This window comes from Patella vulgata, chromosome 9 (assembly GCF_932274485.2).
Source record: "Patella vulgata chromosome 9, xgPatVulg1.2, whole genome shotgun sequence".
Lineage (NCBI taxonomy): Eukaryota > Metazoa > Mollusca > Gastropoda > Patellidae > Patella > Patella vulgata.
The window spans coordinates 15,183,550-15,199,217 of NC_065887.2; the positions used below are offsets into that span (position 1 = coordinate 15,183,550).

General features: G+C 35.1%; 1 protein-coding gene across 1 annotated transcript; it reads left to right on the forward strand.

Moving 5' to 3' along the window:
• The first annotated feature begins 430 nt into the window (after window positions 1-430).
• On the forward strand, window positions 431-8,537 carry LOC126832691 (glycylpeptide N-tetradecanoyltransferase 1). The gene is made up of 10 exons (XM_056103270.1): window positions 431-557; window positions 1,309-1,552; window positions 2,717-2,882; window positions 3,588-3,712; window positions 4,255-4,346; window positions 4,866-4,982; window positions 5,622-5,792; window positions 6,983-7,091; window positions 7,741-7,812; window positions 8,493-8,537. The coding sequence occupies exons 1-10, from the start codon at window positions 457-459 to the stop codon at window positions 8,535-8,537; spliced, it is 1,242 nt and encodes a 413-aa protein (XP_055959245.1). The 5' UTR covers window positions 431-456.
• The last annotated feature ends 7,131 nt before the right edge of the window (window positions 8,538-15,668 follow it).

Below are 15,668 nucleotides of genomic sequence, written 5' to 3' on the forward strand. Positions count from 1 at the left end.
CCGGTGATGTGACTTCACCTGTAATACTTGAACTTATAAAGGTCAGTCATCTAATATACCTCTATGAGACAGGTTGCTTTGGAATAATCCATAGCATGACGTAAAATCGACGTCACAAGAAATGTGACGTATCAGCATGTGCCCGCAAAAACTCGCAAATTTTATATTAAAATTGGACTGCTTATCTAGTTCAACGCATCGCCTGCGGTCTATTGAGTGGGATAGGATTTATAAGCGGAAATAAATACACGTTTTATAGTTGTCAAGCGCTCTGCTCATGCGTCAACTGCGTATCTTTTATCTAAACTCCCAATTTGATAAAAAAATATATTAATAAAGGAATTAAACATTATTTCAGGCGATATATTCAAAGTCAGTTGCTTCTATCATCATATATTCTTTTACCGATTTAAAGAAATTTGTTCAAGAAAGGTAGCCCTGCACAAAATCGTAATCATGGCTGACGCAGATTCGCTGCATGACATGAGTTCGGATTTAGAACAAGACCAGAGCGCTGTTGATGGTGATGTTGATGACGATTTAGTGAATGAAGAAAGGTACTTTTTTAAACACGTGTTTTCTTTTGTCTTTTTTCTTTTATGGTGTTATTCTATCTCAGAATTAGAAGTTGGAGACCCTGGCATTGCCTGTAATTGAATGATGGCGATTGATTTCCAAACAAAACTTCGGCACGTCTCAAGCTTTGACATGAAAAGGGGTCTGTCCGGTCATGCAGTAAATCGAAATCTGAACATGTAGACTAGCATGTAGCATTTCAGACTCTCCTGTCAAATGACATTGTCTTCTCCCTCGTAATTATTTAGCATTTTGCTTTCGGCTTTGAAATTTAGCCATGCCATGGGTTGCCTTTTGAATAAGAAATTATCATATTTTTAGACTCATGATTTGCATTGCAAACCAAAATGGTGTTTTTATACTGTTGTCTGCATGAACCACATTGATTACAAAATGCTTTTAAACTTTGAATTGTGCGCCTTGGAAAAAATTAATTCTGTGTATTTTTGGTGTGTTGTTCAGCTTTGAACTTCAGACTTACCGTATATATCTCAATCTGATTATTGTCTATGGCTTGTTCTTAAATTTCCCTGAGTCTGTGCATCATGTTTTTGGTTATATTGACTGAGATTTGAGAAATGAATAAGTTTATCTATACAAAGTCCGAGAAATAAAGGTATTTGCAATCTGTGTTATTGTGGCAAACCAGAGAACCTATACAATTAATATATATGTAGCCTTAAGAAGACTTAATATTTTGCTTACATTTCATTATATGTTATTACAATTTAGTGCTGACGCGTCATCTAGAAAGAAGAGTAAAAAGAAGAAGAGAAAGCCAAAAGATATGGAGAGATCTAGTGGAGATTCTGATAGTCAGGCTGTCCTTGATGAACAAGAAACCAAAATACAGATGATTGAAGGGTTAACAGAACTATTACAGTCAGGAGCTGAAGCTGACTCTGAAAGTCAACAACACGATAGACAGTGCACAGCTGATCATAATCATGCAGAAAATGATATGAATGATAGAGAGGTAATTATTGTAGTGTCTTTGGCACAATGGGAATGCTTTGCAAACTACAATTTTGTGAAAGATGTATCTCTAATGTTCTTGGTATAATCCTCTACATGGGGTTTGAATTCAAAAATGCATACATTTCAGGCAAAATATCAAAACACTGTCACATAAATAATAATAGAATAATCATCTTATTAGAGCACTGACATTCCAACCAGGAGAACCTGGTTTCTTGATCTTTCAGCGTGGTTTCGCCTTGTCAATGATGCAGGACTGAGGATGTAAAAGCATTGTGTCGTTTGGATGTGTAGAAAAAACGATTCCTGTGTAGTACACACACTTGACTGTTGGAATTCGAAATAAGGGTAGGATGTAGTGCCGCTGTCCAGAGAAAATTTCCTTAATATCACAGTTCATGTTGTATGCTTATCTTCTTTTCCCCCTGGATGGTGCAGAAAGGTGACTGCTCATAGGGGCAAATTATGAAGTCACAAGAATGTATTGTCATTGTCTGTTAAGCTGTTGCCTTGACAAATTGAAGGGTCTTTGTCAATGCTGATATAAACTACACATTGATGCAAAGAACAATCTGTTCTGTGGTATGATTCTTGAACACTTTTCTCTAAATCTGTTGATTGTTTCTTCACTGAATATAACGTCTATCAGATGACCGGATTTAACGTGAAATTTTTGTTATTTTCTTTTCATTCGTTGCATCAACGATAGCAACGAGACTGATAATTGAATCGTTGGCTGTTGCATCGATGAATGATAACGGTACCTCCAGTGTTCATTATCACATGTAAGAATAAACGATATTGTTACTTGTTTTGTTTACATTTAAAAGACATTAAGTCTTTTGTACATGGGAGAGTTAGGTGGTCGAATGGTCTAATGCATGCACTTTAGATCATACGATCTTTAATTAAGTCAAGTGTCATTGTTTTGATATCAAGCTTGTATCAGAAAGAAGTAGCGTCACCTGCCCAAGTTCTTCGGTTTTCTTCAGGTCTTCCGATTTCCTCCCTCTGCGAAAACACCTCAGCACAATTATTGAAATAAAATTGTACTATTTGTAAGTCCCGAAGTGACTTTGTTTGTGTCAGGTGGACGATAAATCCAATTTTTCCCGCTCTATCTTTTGTACATGATATTTTTTTCTTTTTTTTTTTGTTGAAGGTTTCAATTAATCAGCTGCGGCAAATGCAACAAAAAGCTGCTGGAATTCAATCTATACAGAGAGCTGTTGAACTTCTCTCCATGCAAAAAGAATCTGCGAAAACCATTCAAGATGCTAAGAAGAAAGTGTTCCAGTTTTGGAGAACACAACCTGTACCAAAATTAGGTTGGTATACGTAACTTTCTTAGAAGCAATCATTCTTAAGAAATAAAGCCCATTTTGCTTGATTTGAGCAAAGAAAAATTATAACGTCTTTAAATGACAGATCATATTATATATTTTAAAGTGGCTCAGTGAGAAAAGCACTGGGTTGCTAACCACAAAGAGGGGTTGGATGGCTGAATGGTTAGGACGTGCGTTGTATCATGAAGTCCGACATTGAGTCAACTGGCGTGGTTTCGATTCCCCGGTTGTATGTGACAAGGAGTAGGGTTTTCCCCGGGTCCTCTGGTTTCCTACCTTTGCTTAAGAACCCTACGCGCAAGAGAATTATTGAAATAAAATTTGAAGCATGCGTTAGTCCCCCAACGACCTAGTTTATGTCGAGTGGACGTTAAACCCCATTTCTCTCTCTCTCTCTCTCTCTCTCTGCTAACCACAAGGTTTCAGATTTTCCGGTGTGGTTTCCCCTTGTCAGTGGTGCAGGACAGGAGGACTTAGTAAGGAACAGTGTCTAGTCATTCGGGTGGAATAGAAAACTGTAGTGTTGTCGTGCATGTCAAAGACCCCTTGACAGTTGGAATTGGAAACAAGAGTAGTCTGTAGCACGAAGTACATGTAGGATGTTAAACCCCATGGGAGAAGTGAAATCTGCCAGAATATTTTGGTTCAGTATTTGTATAAAAGATATTGTATAATTTGATGTTGTAGATGAAGAAGTACAAGGTAATGATCATATAGAACCAGATAAATCTGTACAAGAGATTAGAGAAGAACCATATTCTCTACCAACAGGATTCAAATGGGACACACTTGATATACAAGATCCTATTGTAGTAAGTTAACCGATCATTTCTTTGTTTTAATTAAACAGAAACTTTAGATCTTAACAAAATGCAACATGGCCATCTTTAGATCTTTTAAAATAATAAAATGCATCATTTCCATCTTTTAATTAAATGGAAACATTAGAACTTACAAGATCGCATCATTTCCATGGGATACATCTGATAAAGGAGGGAATGTTTTTGCCAAATGGTCTAATGTGTGCACTGCAGATCATTGAGTCAAGTGGCGTGGTTTCATTCCAAGCTTGTATGTGACAAGTAGGGTTGTCTGTCCAATCTCCCTACCTACGTGCAAGCAAATTATTGAAATAAAAATGAACCATATGTTAGTCCTGAAATGACCTACTTGGCATTGAGTGGATGTTAAACCCCATTTCTATCTCTCTCACTTGATATACGCTCGATATGGTCGAGTGGTGTAACTTGCACGATTTAGATCATAAGGTATGTGTGTGTATGGATGGTTGTGTGTAATAGGGAACCATCTTTAAAATACATGTTATAATTAATTTGTAATTTGTGTTTTCTAGTTAAAAGAATTGTATACATTGCTAAATGAAAACTATGTAGAAGATGACGATAACATGTTTCGATTCGACTATTCATCAGAATTCTTAAGATGGTACGAGCATTTTATAATTCTTATTTAGCTGTCATGGTATTAGATATTTGTAAAATAAGTTATGGCAAGTAACCCAGTCGTATTAGCTCAGAATCCTACATATTTCATGCAAAATTCCCCAGAGGAAATACAAGCAAAACACTTGAGTCATGCTACTATATCACTTAGTAACTGACAGCTGACTCAATTATTTGTATCGAACATATCCTTGTTTATCCATACTAAGTTTTATACAGTGCAACAATCCAGTATTTATGGGTTTGTGATAAATGAGACTACGATAGAAAGTGAAAAATGGAGAAATCATTGAACTATCAATGCTTTTGAACAACTAATGATATAAATTTTCTCGATACATATTTTAGGACAATTAGAATGTCACTGTAGATTGGAATGCCAGCCTTGGCATATAACATATGGAAACAAATTTTCATTCCACTAATTCATTTACAGTATTGACGATGAAATAAAGAACTTATCAATGATAGTTCTTGTAATTATCTGTTATGTTTTTTAAAGGGCATTGATGCCACCAGGATGGTTACAGAGTTGGCATTGTGGTATTAGGGTTATTAAAAGTGAGAAATTAGTTGGTTTTATTAGTGCTGTACCGGCACACGTAAAGATATATGACAAGTAAGTAGATCTATCAACTTATGTATGATATGAATTTACTAATGATTGTTAAAAAGTAGAGCAACAGTGGTTCAGTGAGTAAGATGCTGGCTCACTAACCAGGAGGTCTGAGGTTCTATCCCGATGTTGGTCGAGAAAGATCCCCAGTAACGCCTTAAAAAGAAAAGTGTCTAGTTGTTTGGAAGGAACAAAAGTCTGAGTTCCTGTGTACACATTTGCGTGCACGTAAAAGAAACTTTGACAGTTGGAATTTGATATAAGAGTAAGTTGTAGTGCCACTGTCAGGGCAAAATTTCCCTCATAGCATGGCGTATACCCGTCTTCATTTGCACCGTTGCTGCAGAAAAGTAGGATGTTAAACCTCATTTCATTTGTTAAAAAGTGACATACATACAGGTATATTGTTGTATTGTGCTGATAAACATATTAATGTGGAATGTTGGGTGGTCGAGTGGTCTAATGTATTCGCTTTAGACCATAAGATAGGTTTGCCAGCCCTACCTCATGGGTTTTCTGCAGACCCTGTGGAAGTGTTTCCCTCCCACTGCTGAAGACCCCCATGCACAAAGGGGGAAGATGTTGATGGGTTGTTCGACTACCCTCTGCAAAACCTTAAAGCAATATGGTTTTTGTTTTCAGATCAAAGAAAATGGTAGAAATTAACTTCCTGTGTGTACACAAAAAATTACGTTCAAAACGTATGGCTCCCGTGTTAATCAAAGAAATAACTCGTAGAGTTCACAAACAAGGCTTGTTTCAGGCTGTTTATACTGCTGGTGTAGTCTTACCTAAACCAGTTGCAGTTTGTAGGTATGTAATACATTTTTAATTTGTGTCTAGAATAGGGAGTTGCAGTGGCTCAGTGATCAGGGTATTGGTCGAGAACTTTCTCAGAATTTTCCAGTGCTGTTTTCCCTTGTCGGTGGTTTAGGATGGGTGTCTAGTCATTAGGATGGGATGATAAAACCAATGTCCGTGTACAAGTTGCTGTGCAATACAAGAATCCAATACAAGAGAAGGCTGTAGCTTCACTGTCCAGGCATATGCCCGTCTTCATTAGCCAATGATGCAGACAAGTAGGATCTTAAACCCCATTTCATTTCAAGTCGAAAAAAAGGAAAAATGGTATTCAGTCCTGTAAGTGCCTGTAACTGAGGTGATGTGAGTAGAATCGTAATTAAACATGGCGAATATCTTTGATCTGCCTCATGACATAATTAAACACAGCGAATATCTTTGATCTGACTCATCATGTAATTAAACACGGCAAATATCTTTCAGCTGTAATGGTTGTTTGAGATATTTTCTTATTGATTGTCACTATTTGTGGGATTGTGCGAGTTCAATTCCTAAACAGTTCAAAAAACTACATGTATCCCCACGAATTTGTTGGATAGAAGGGAGAAAATCCATTTTGAAGATTTTGATGATAAAACTTCTGAAAAAATGTCTTGAAGGAATAAAATTTCTACTGTTTGGCATCGATCAGTAAAGGAGGCAACTCTCTGACTCAATATCATCCACAGTCTTCGACATTGCAAACACGACCTGTTGGTCAATTTCAATCAATATTGATGTTGTTATCTTTCCGTGAAAAGATGAGCTTCTTATATCCAATGTTTAAGACAAAGCGAAAATTTGAAAATTGGCACACGAATCACGTGCCAGAATGCTTTTGATCGCTATTTGTAATAATAAAACAACCCGATGAACGAGGCTAAACATATCCAACAGGAAAATACTATCTGCATAGACTGGAATTACCAGATGCCAAAAGACTGCCATTCAATTTGGATTCTTCTCGTATTTTGACGATCATAACTGATTAGAAATTACTGTGAAACCAATTACAATTAAATTTTAAATCAGTTTATATACATTCATATTACATTATTATATTCATTGCGACCCATTTGTGTCCATTTCTAGGTGCCAAAGAATAGCGATTTAGCGCCTATAAAACCTAAGGGTTTATTTTTTCTTTGTGTTTATTTTTTCAGATACTGGCATCGATCATTAAATCCAAGAAAATTAATTGATATTAAATTTTCACATCTAAGTCGTAATATGACGATGCAGCGAACATTAAAACTATATAAATTACCAGAGGTGAGGGTTTAATATCAATATATTACTTTAAGATGGCATCTCATGTCTCGACCCTCTGGGAAACTAAAGAGGTCCCATTGTAGCTAAAATGGAACACATAAGGGATATCTGTATGTTTTTAGCAATTTACTTGTAGCTTTGTGAACAAGTGCTTTAGCAGTCCTTCATGTTTATAAAATTGTGCGGGAGCCATAAAAAGCTCCTGATACCTTGAATATATGCAGTTTAAAAGTAAACAAAAACTGAAAGTAGTTTATTAATCTCAATATTTAGGAGAGCGATTTAGCTAATTTGCAGGAGTCTTTAATGACTCCATGATGAGGAGTGGAGTCACTTGCCTAACCTTGTGGGTTTTCTGCGGGTCCTCTGGTTTCCTCCCACTGCTAAAGACCCTCTACACACAAGCGATTTATTGATATGACCTGGTTAAACCCTATTTATCTCTCTTTTTCATTGGTCATGTTGCTGAAGGGATGAGATTAATGTTTAGTGCAGACAATAAAACCATAAAAATGTCTACAAAATTTAGAAATACAACAAAACTAATATTCACATCCATGATTGCCTTTATTTCTTGTTAATGTATCACCATTAGATTCAGGTGTGTTATTGTAGCCAATCAATTAAAGGCAGTTATTTTTGTTTTCAGTCACCTAGAACAGAAGGGTTCCGACCATATAAACCATCTGATTTAAGACAATCACACAAACTTCTTAGTGATGTAAGTATTTCATTATGGTTACAGCGAATCCCGAGCTTACTTAATGCAATTCTTTATATCCTGGTAAATAACGTTGTATTGAAGCATTTGGACTGATATTCATTTTAAAGATTCTTGTGGTCTAATGGGTGCACTTTAGATCATAAGGTCTGCCATTGAGTTTTAAGTCGCAGGGTTTTCGAGCTTTACTGTGTATGTAACTAGGAGTCTGCTAAAGACAACTACGTGCAAGCGAATTATTGAAATTGAAGTGAACCATATGTTAGTCCTGAAATGAACTTAGTTTGTGTCAAGTGGACATTAAACCTAATCTTTCTCTCTTTCTTAGAGGGGGGTTGGATGTCCATCCTAGGGTTGCCTGTCCATCTCGTGGGTTTTCTCTGGGTCCTCCGGTTTCCTCCCACTGCTAAAGACCCCTACGCACAAGCAAATTATTGAAATATAATTAAACCATATGTTAGTCCTGAAATGAACTTAGTTTATTTCGAGTGGACGTTAAATCACATTTCTCTCTCTCTCTCTCTCTCTCTCTCTCTTAGACTGATGTTACTTTTAGAAATTCAACTTTCACAATATTGATGATCAGAACTTTAAAATTTAAAAGATCCCATGAAATTTTAATAAATATTAAAATATTCTTTTGTAATGTATCTTACTAAATCAGTACTTAAATTTTCTAGTATTTGAGGAAGTTTGATCTCTTGGCTGTATATTCTAGTATTTAAGGGAGTTTGATCTCTTGATTGTATTTTTTATTTTCTAGTATTTGAGGAAGTTTGATCTCTTGGCTGTATTTTCTAGTATTCGAGGAAGTTTGATCTCTTGGCTGTATTTTCTAGTATTTGAGGAAGTTTGATCTCTTGCCTGTATTTTTTATTTTCTAGTATTTGAGGAAGTTTGATCTCTCAGCTGTATTTTCTGTAGAAGATTTTGATTATTGGTTTACACCTAGACAAGGTATTGTTGATAGCTATGTTGTAGAGGTAAGTTGATTATAAGCTTATTTGGATATCGTTATTAAGTGAATCTGTGAATCTTCTTTGTGATGGAGATTCTTCAGATTCTTAATTGTAGAAATTCAATAACCAATAGCCAAAGATGGGAACTCGAATCAGACTCGTCATTCGTGATTGCTCACGACTTAAAGAGCTAATAACAGAATATTCTGTGTCTTCAGCTAATATACTCCCAGAAAACCGTGCGTTTGTGACTTGATCTTCTGCTTGTGCCCACAGACTTGATGTATCTCAGTTCTTGTTGTGTCTCTAATATCTGTTATGTCCTATTTTAATGCCCAATAATCCAGAATTAGAAAGATTCACTACATAAAGATCAAAAAGAGAGTTGATTCTGATTTCCCCTCCAGGTTAATGTCAAACATGCCCAGACGTGGTTACCCCTTGTGATCAGTGGTGCAGGACGGAGGGCCTGACAAAGAACAATGTCTAGTCATTCGGATGTTACAAAAAACTGATTTCCTGTTTACATATTGGCATACACTTTAAAGAACCCTTGACAGTCGGAATATGAAATAAGTAGGCCATAGTGCCGCTGTCCAGGCAAAAGTTCCCTCATAGGCACAAAGTCTGGCAAATGCCTGTCTTCATTATCCCAGTCGGTGCAGAAAAGTAGGACAGTTTACCCCATTTCATTTCTTATAGCACTTCAAGAGATTTGAATCTATCAGGATCATGGAAATTAATTTGCTTCGACAAATAAATTTGATAAAGAAAATTTAATTCCATTATTTTATATTTTTAAATATTGTAGAGAAATGGTAAACTAACAGATTTTGTAAGTTTTTATACGTTATCATCGTCTGTGATGCATCATCCAACACATAAACAACTGAAAGCTGCATACTCATTTTATAATGTTAGTTCTGGTACCCCATGGAGAGAACTAATGTTAGATGCTTTAGTTGTAGCCAAAAGTGTGAGTATGAATAATAATTGTCTGGGCCACTCGGTTTACAAATCATAATTTGGAAAGTGCTGTTTAAGTTATCTGTGTGATTTGTATTTTTTTAATATAGCAAATTTCTTGCGTCTTAATATGAATAACAACTGTCTTTGAAAATGATGTTCAGTTACAATTTATTTTTTAAATTTTTTAATTGTAAAAGAAAAAAAAAGAAAAATATGTGCAAATTTATTCTTTAGAGCTATGATATTGTAAAGCGCAAAAAGAAATATGAGAAAAAACTTAATAGTTTGAATATGACAATTCTCTTACTTTTCACATTAAGTCAAATGACGTGGTATTGATCCCACCGTTTGTACAAGCCAAGTAATAGGGTGCCGGCCCAACCTCATGGGTTTTATCTGGGTCCACCATGTTGCTCCCACTACTAAAGATCCCTACAAGCATTTGTATAACCTAGTTTGTGTCGACTGGATGTTAAACCCTATTTCTCTCTATCTCTGTCCTTTGATGTGAAATAATTAAGGTGATGGTCACAAATTCAGGTGATAATCACTATTCAGTGTCGATGATAACAATTATTATCTGAGCGGTTTTGACGTTCACGCCCAAACCACTCTATATTTTGAGCTGAAATTTTTAGACAAGGTAAAGACACCATTCCTTTATATTGTGGCACTTAAATTTCATACGTGCACAGACTTTTATTTCTGAGACTCTGTTAAGATTGGGATGGTCCCTTTAGGTTTTAAGGTTTATCAATGCGATAGTTATGCTCAAGGTTACATCTACTTCATTACAAAAGAATGTGGTGTTTTGTATATTAGTTAGTGCTCATTATGTTTTTTTAGCCCCCCCCCCCTCCCCCTCCCCCTCCCCCCTCTAATAAATCTGACAATCCTTATTGAGATATTATGCCTATTTTTATTTTCAGATGGATTTTGATGTTTTTAATGCACTAGATCTAATGGAGAACAAGAAATTTTTAGAAGAATTAAAATTTGGAATGGGCGATGGCAATCTTCAGTATTATCTTTATAACTGGAAATGTCCACAAATGGACACTGCAAAGGTATTGCATGACTTTTTAAAATTGTCTGTATGGATGACAGATATAAAATGAAATGGAGGAGGTTAATGACCTATTCTTTTCTGTACCTAACGGCCCTTATGAACACAGGCATATGTCCATCCTCTTGGGTCTTCTCCAGGTCCTCTGGTTTCCTCCCACTGCTAAAGAAATGAAATGAAATGGGGTTTAACGTCCAACTGTTCTGCACTGCTAAAGAACCATGTGTTAGTCTGAAATGGCCTAGTTTGTGTCGGGTGGACTTAAACCCATCTCTCTCTCTCTTTCTCTCTTGACTTGAACTATAACAGCACTTGTACTAAAAATGTATGTACGTTTTTCTTTTAAAGGTTGGTTTGGTTTTACAATGAGAAGAAATTAGAATATCCTATGAAAACTGTATATGTATGTATGTATGTAAACTCTGGTTTCAATCCTTCCGGGATATTCCTATATCTCATCCCCTTTTATTACTATTATATATCATTTTATATATATAATCTATATACATAATGTTTTATATATCTTCATCAGACAATTCTCATGTCTTCAAGTTCTAGTACGACCAGATATCTACTGTTTAGTTATAACATAGACCACTTTCTGAAAAATACAGAGAAAAAAATACTCTCAAATATCTAATACGATTTTTGAGAAAAATGTGCATTTTAAAACTGAAACTTCCGTTCAGCCCCAAACCCCTAATTGGCCTCTATCAAATATCACCTAACACTGTATAAATGGTTAATAAAAAAGATTAAATGTTACGGTTAGTGGCAGTTGTCATTAGAATATGTATTCTATACTTTGAACCACAAATAAACCAAACTGAAGGTTTCTAGTCATACTCAAACTTGCTTTAGAAGAGGGATTTCTTTGTTTTGTTTACAAAATGTCAATCTGGATCACTTTGTACACAATCTAATTAGAATACAGATCTATATTTCGTTTAGTTTTTTTTATACTTTCGATGGCCTACACTACATGAAGATCTGACCAGTTATACTGGGATTTCGCATCAGGGGTCATACAAGCGGCTTTTGGCCCTATGATGTCAGACATTGATTAATCAGTGTTGACGTTTCTAGGGGTTTCCCCACAGTTCCGTGCAGAGCACGCCAAGAAGTTGCCATAACAGACCGTTTCATTCGCTAATTTCTCGCATCTACTAAAACACCTGTTCTATAACAACTCTTCCAGATCCTAATGTTGTGAAGAGAAGTAAAACGAAATTTTGAACTATAAAAAACTAACGAAATAGGATGTGTGTTTTAATCATATTGTTTTGGACACCATAAGTTCTACAGATCATAATAGTCAACATGTGTAAGTCTTTAAGTGTGTTTTGTACTGAGCAACTCAGATTTGTTAGTTTAACTCATTAAGTACCAAATCATCCACTGCTCTTTCAACCTGGAACTTGATCTTGGGGCGAAGTTCTGCCAATTCAAATACAATCAACATGAAAATTGGTATGCCTGTTTCTTGGACAATTGCGCATCAATTGATGGTCTTCGATTTTTGATGTCACAATTCCAAGATGGCTGCTGTTCCTGGTTTAAATAGTAAGCTCATGCATGTTATGTGATAAATTACAAAATTATCCTGATGGTTTACTGTATATTGAGAAGACATGGTGGACTTTAATTTTCATTGGTAATAAAAGGGTAAAATTTAAGAATTTAATAACTTAGTATATTAACCAGTTATTGTTTTCTTTATTTGGCTGGTGAACTGAAAAGAGCTCTCCTTAATTTTCTAAAGTCGAAAATCTCTCTCCTGGTGAAGGATTTCATAAAAAAGAGGATTTGTATAATAACAAAGTGAGTGATTCCTTCCTTTCATTCAAAAGACAGAGGTACTAAGCGTACAAGATTTAGAGTCTGTTCGCCACATCTTCAATAGAGGGCTTGATCTCGCTCTTTAACTCCGTACATCTTATCACACCCTTCACGTAATACCCTGCATATTTCGGCACTAATTTCGATTGGCTACTGACCCAGCTGGGGAGCCTGTCATATTCCTAAATCATCACAAATACCAAGTCTCGTGCTTTCCAGCTAAAATGTCTACCTGTGATATTCGAGTTGCAAAGCTCAAGGTTTGTTCAATGTCAAGGTTTCCTTGGAGGTCACATGTTTGATTTGAGTGTGTTTGTGTCACAACCACTGATAGGACACTATTGTTCACGATTCTGCATTAAAGGGAGATAACGTAGCTATAAGTTCGGGAATTGCAGACCAGTCTAGATGTTGTAAAACTCACGGTCGTTACAGGAACATAATATAGCCAAAGATACTTAGAATACAAGATTTAGAGTCTATATAGCCAGGACTCCATTCTAAGCCGAGTTCCACAATTACACATTGACTTTTGACCATTTGTCAATTGTATAAAATAAAAATTAAAAAAAAATGTGGAAATTATTGTGAACGTTTTTTGGCTGAAAGGTGCTCAATAAAAAAATCTTCTCAATCCAGATTCATGCACTCAATGGTGCTCAAGGCCTGATCAAGCTCCTTAAAAAAAAAACAATGACTGAATTTATTAGCTAGGCCAAACCAATTTAAATTTTAGTTTTTGGAGGCCTTGATCAATAAATAACCCACTCAATTCTTGTGTGCCATGTTTCAATATCAAAACTAAAATATTTGGAACAAAAAGGTTTTGAGAAGAGTAACTAAGTACTTTTTGTTTTAATTTATTTTTTTTCCGGAAGAAATTGGAGGCAGAATTCTTAATAGGTGTTCCCACACAACAGAAATTCATATTAGTATATGTGTGTGTGTGGCCCTAGCCCAGATTGACATAATTCTATATTATAAATACTGTATGGAGTACAGAGTATGGCATTATAAACCAGTGGCAGAACATGTCTTACTGGAAGTTTTCATTTCTAATTCTTACATGCATAGCTCTTTTTATTTTAGCTCAAGTCATATTTTACTTCGATATGATTGTTTATCAAATATCAATTAAAACGATCAGTAATTATTTATGTTATGCTTCTAAACCAAAATTAATTTCAAAAGCCTACAGGTCAGACTAGTGTGTAAATGTTGTTTCCTGTCCATAAAAAAAAGCACAACTTTTAATTCAGTCATAATTTATAGTCTTAAGAAAACTTTAGCTAGAATTAGAACAGTGCATGCATACAATCTTATACATATAAAACTTTATGGGGTCCACTTTGGTTCTAACTTAGTTTTTAATAGAACAGTATCAGAAAGTTTGACCAGCCTTTGTTTACTAATCGTCTTGTTGTTTTAGTTAATAGAAAATGTTTAAAAAGACAAAATTTGTTATTATTTATAATGTACAACACTAAATATTTTTACTCATCATTATCAATTTTCAATGAAATACGCCATATAAAAAGATTATTCTGGTTCTTAGATATTACCGGCATCACTGAAAAGGGCCCACATGATCTGTTATTATTTCGTGGTTTCGAATCCCCGGTTGTACGTGACAAGGAGTAGGGTCGCCTGTCCAACCTCGTGGGTTTTCTCCGGTTTCCTCCCACTGCGAAAGACCCCTACGCGCAAGCGAATTATTGATATTAAATTAAACCATATGTTCGTCCCGAAATGACCTAGTTTGTGTCGAGTGGATGTTAAACCCCATCTCTCTCTCTCTGTTATTATTTAGATTACCACACTGTCCCACGGTAAAGAGAGTGAACTATGGAATACTTCTGGTTCAGCTCAGACGTCTATAGTTGGTCTAATGAATTAAGTACACAACCCTGACAAATGTTATCGAGCAATGGACGGTGGTGAATTGATTACTTGTTGTCAGGAAACCTTAAGCCACATAAAAATTGAAATAACTCTCTCATGCATCAGATTTGTAAAAATTGAGAACCACAATAATATATTCATATGGCCTTATTTATATTACAATATATTATTTAGTGCTTGGGTATATTGCTGTATCTATAGAATTTAAATGGGCAAATATTATAATTGAAAACATGCAGAGATTATTTCCAAAATGCATTTATTTAACCTTAAACCCTTTTACTATTTAAATTAAATCACTCTTTGAAAATCATGCATATTTAATTTGATGATTCTGCTTTGGGTATTTTCAAAGAAAATTACCCGCTTTGGAATTTAAATGGACAAACATTTGAAAACATGCAGAGATCATTTCCAAAATGCATTTAATCCTTTTACTATTTAAATTAAATCGCTATTTGAAAATCATGGATATTTAAGTTGATCATTTTGCTTTTGGTATTTTCAAAGATAACGGCCCACTATGGAAAGTGCTCTTCATGATATATACTGAATTTTAAAGTGATTCAATCATTCATTTTATTTATTCAACATCGATTAATGAGCTTTATTTGTGTGTTATCAACATTTAATATGTCCAATAGATGTGGCAAATCCAATTCAGTTTTGATATGGGTTGTTTTATATTTATGTATATCTCTTGTGAAAAATAGGATCTTTAAATCGGCATTTGGAGGGTTAGCTTGAATAGTAATCATTGCATTTCCCATATCCATATATTATCAATAATGATCTATTCAGGTGAACTGTTTCTGCTTTAAATTATAACATCGCTGGAAATCTATATAGTGGTGGGTAGCCAACTAGATTTCTCATATAAAGCGACTAGTTGGGTTCTTATGCAAACTCTTCATGCTTGAGTGAGATTATGTGGCTGTTCCCTTTATATGGTCACCACCCTCATTGCATATTTATCATATTGTGGAACAAAAATATGTAATAAATATTTTATATAATTATTACCGGTATAGTCTGTATCAAAATAGTACATCAGAAAATATATGTGCATATATTTTATCATCATGAGTTAATTGTTAAGATTAAATTTATTTGTCTTTTGT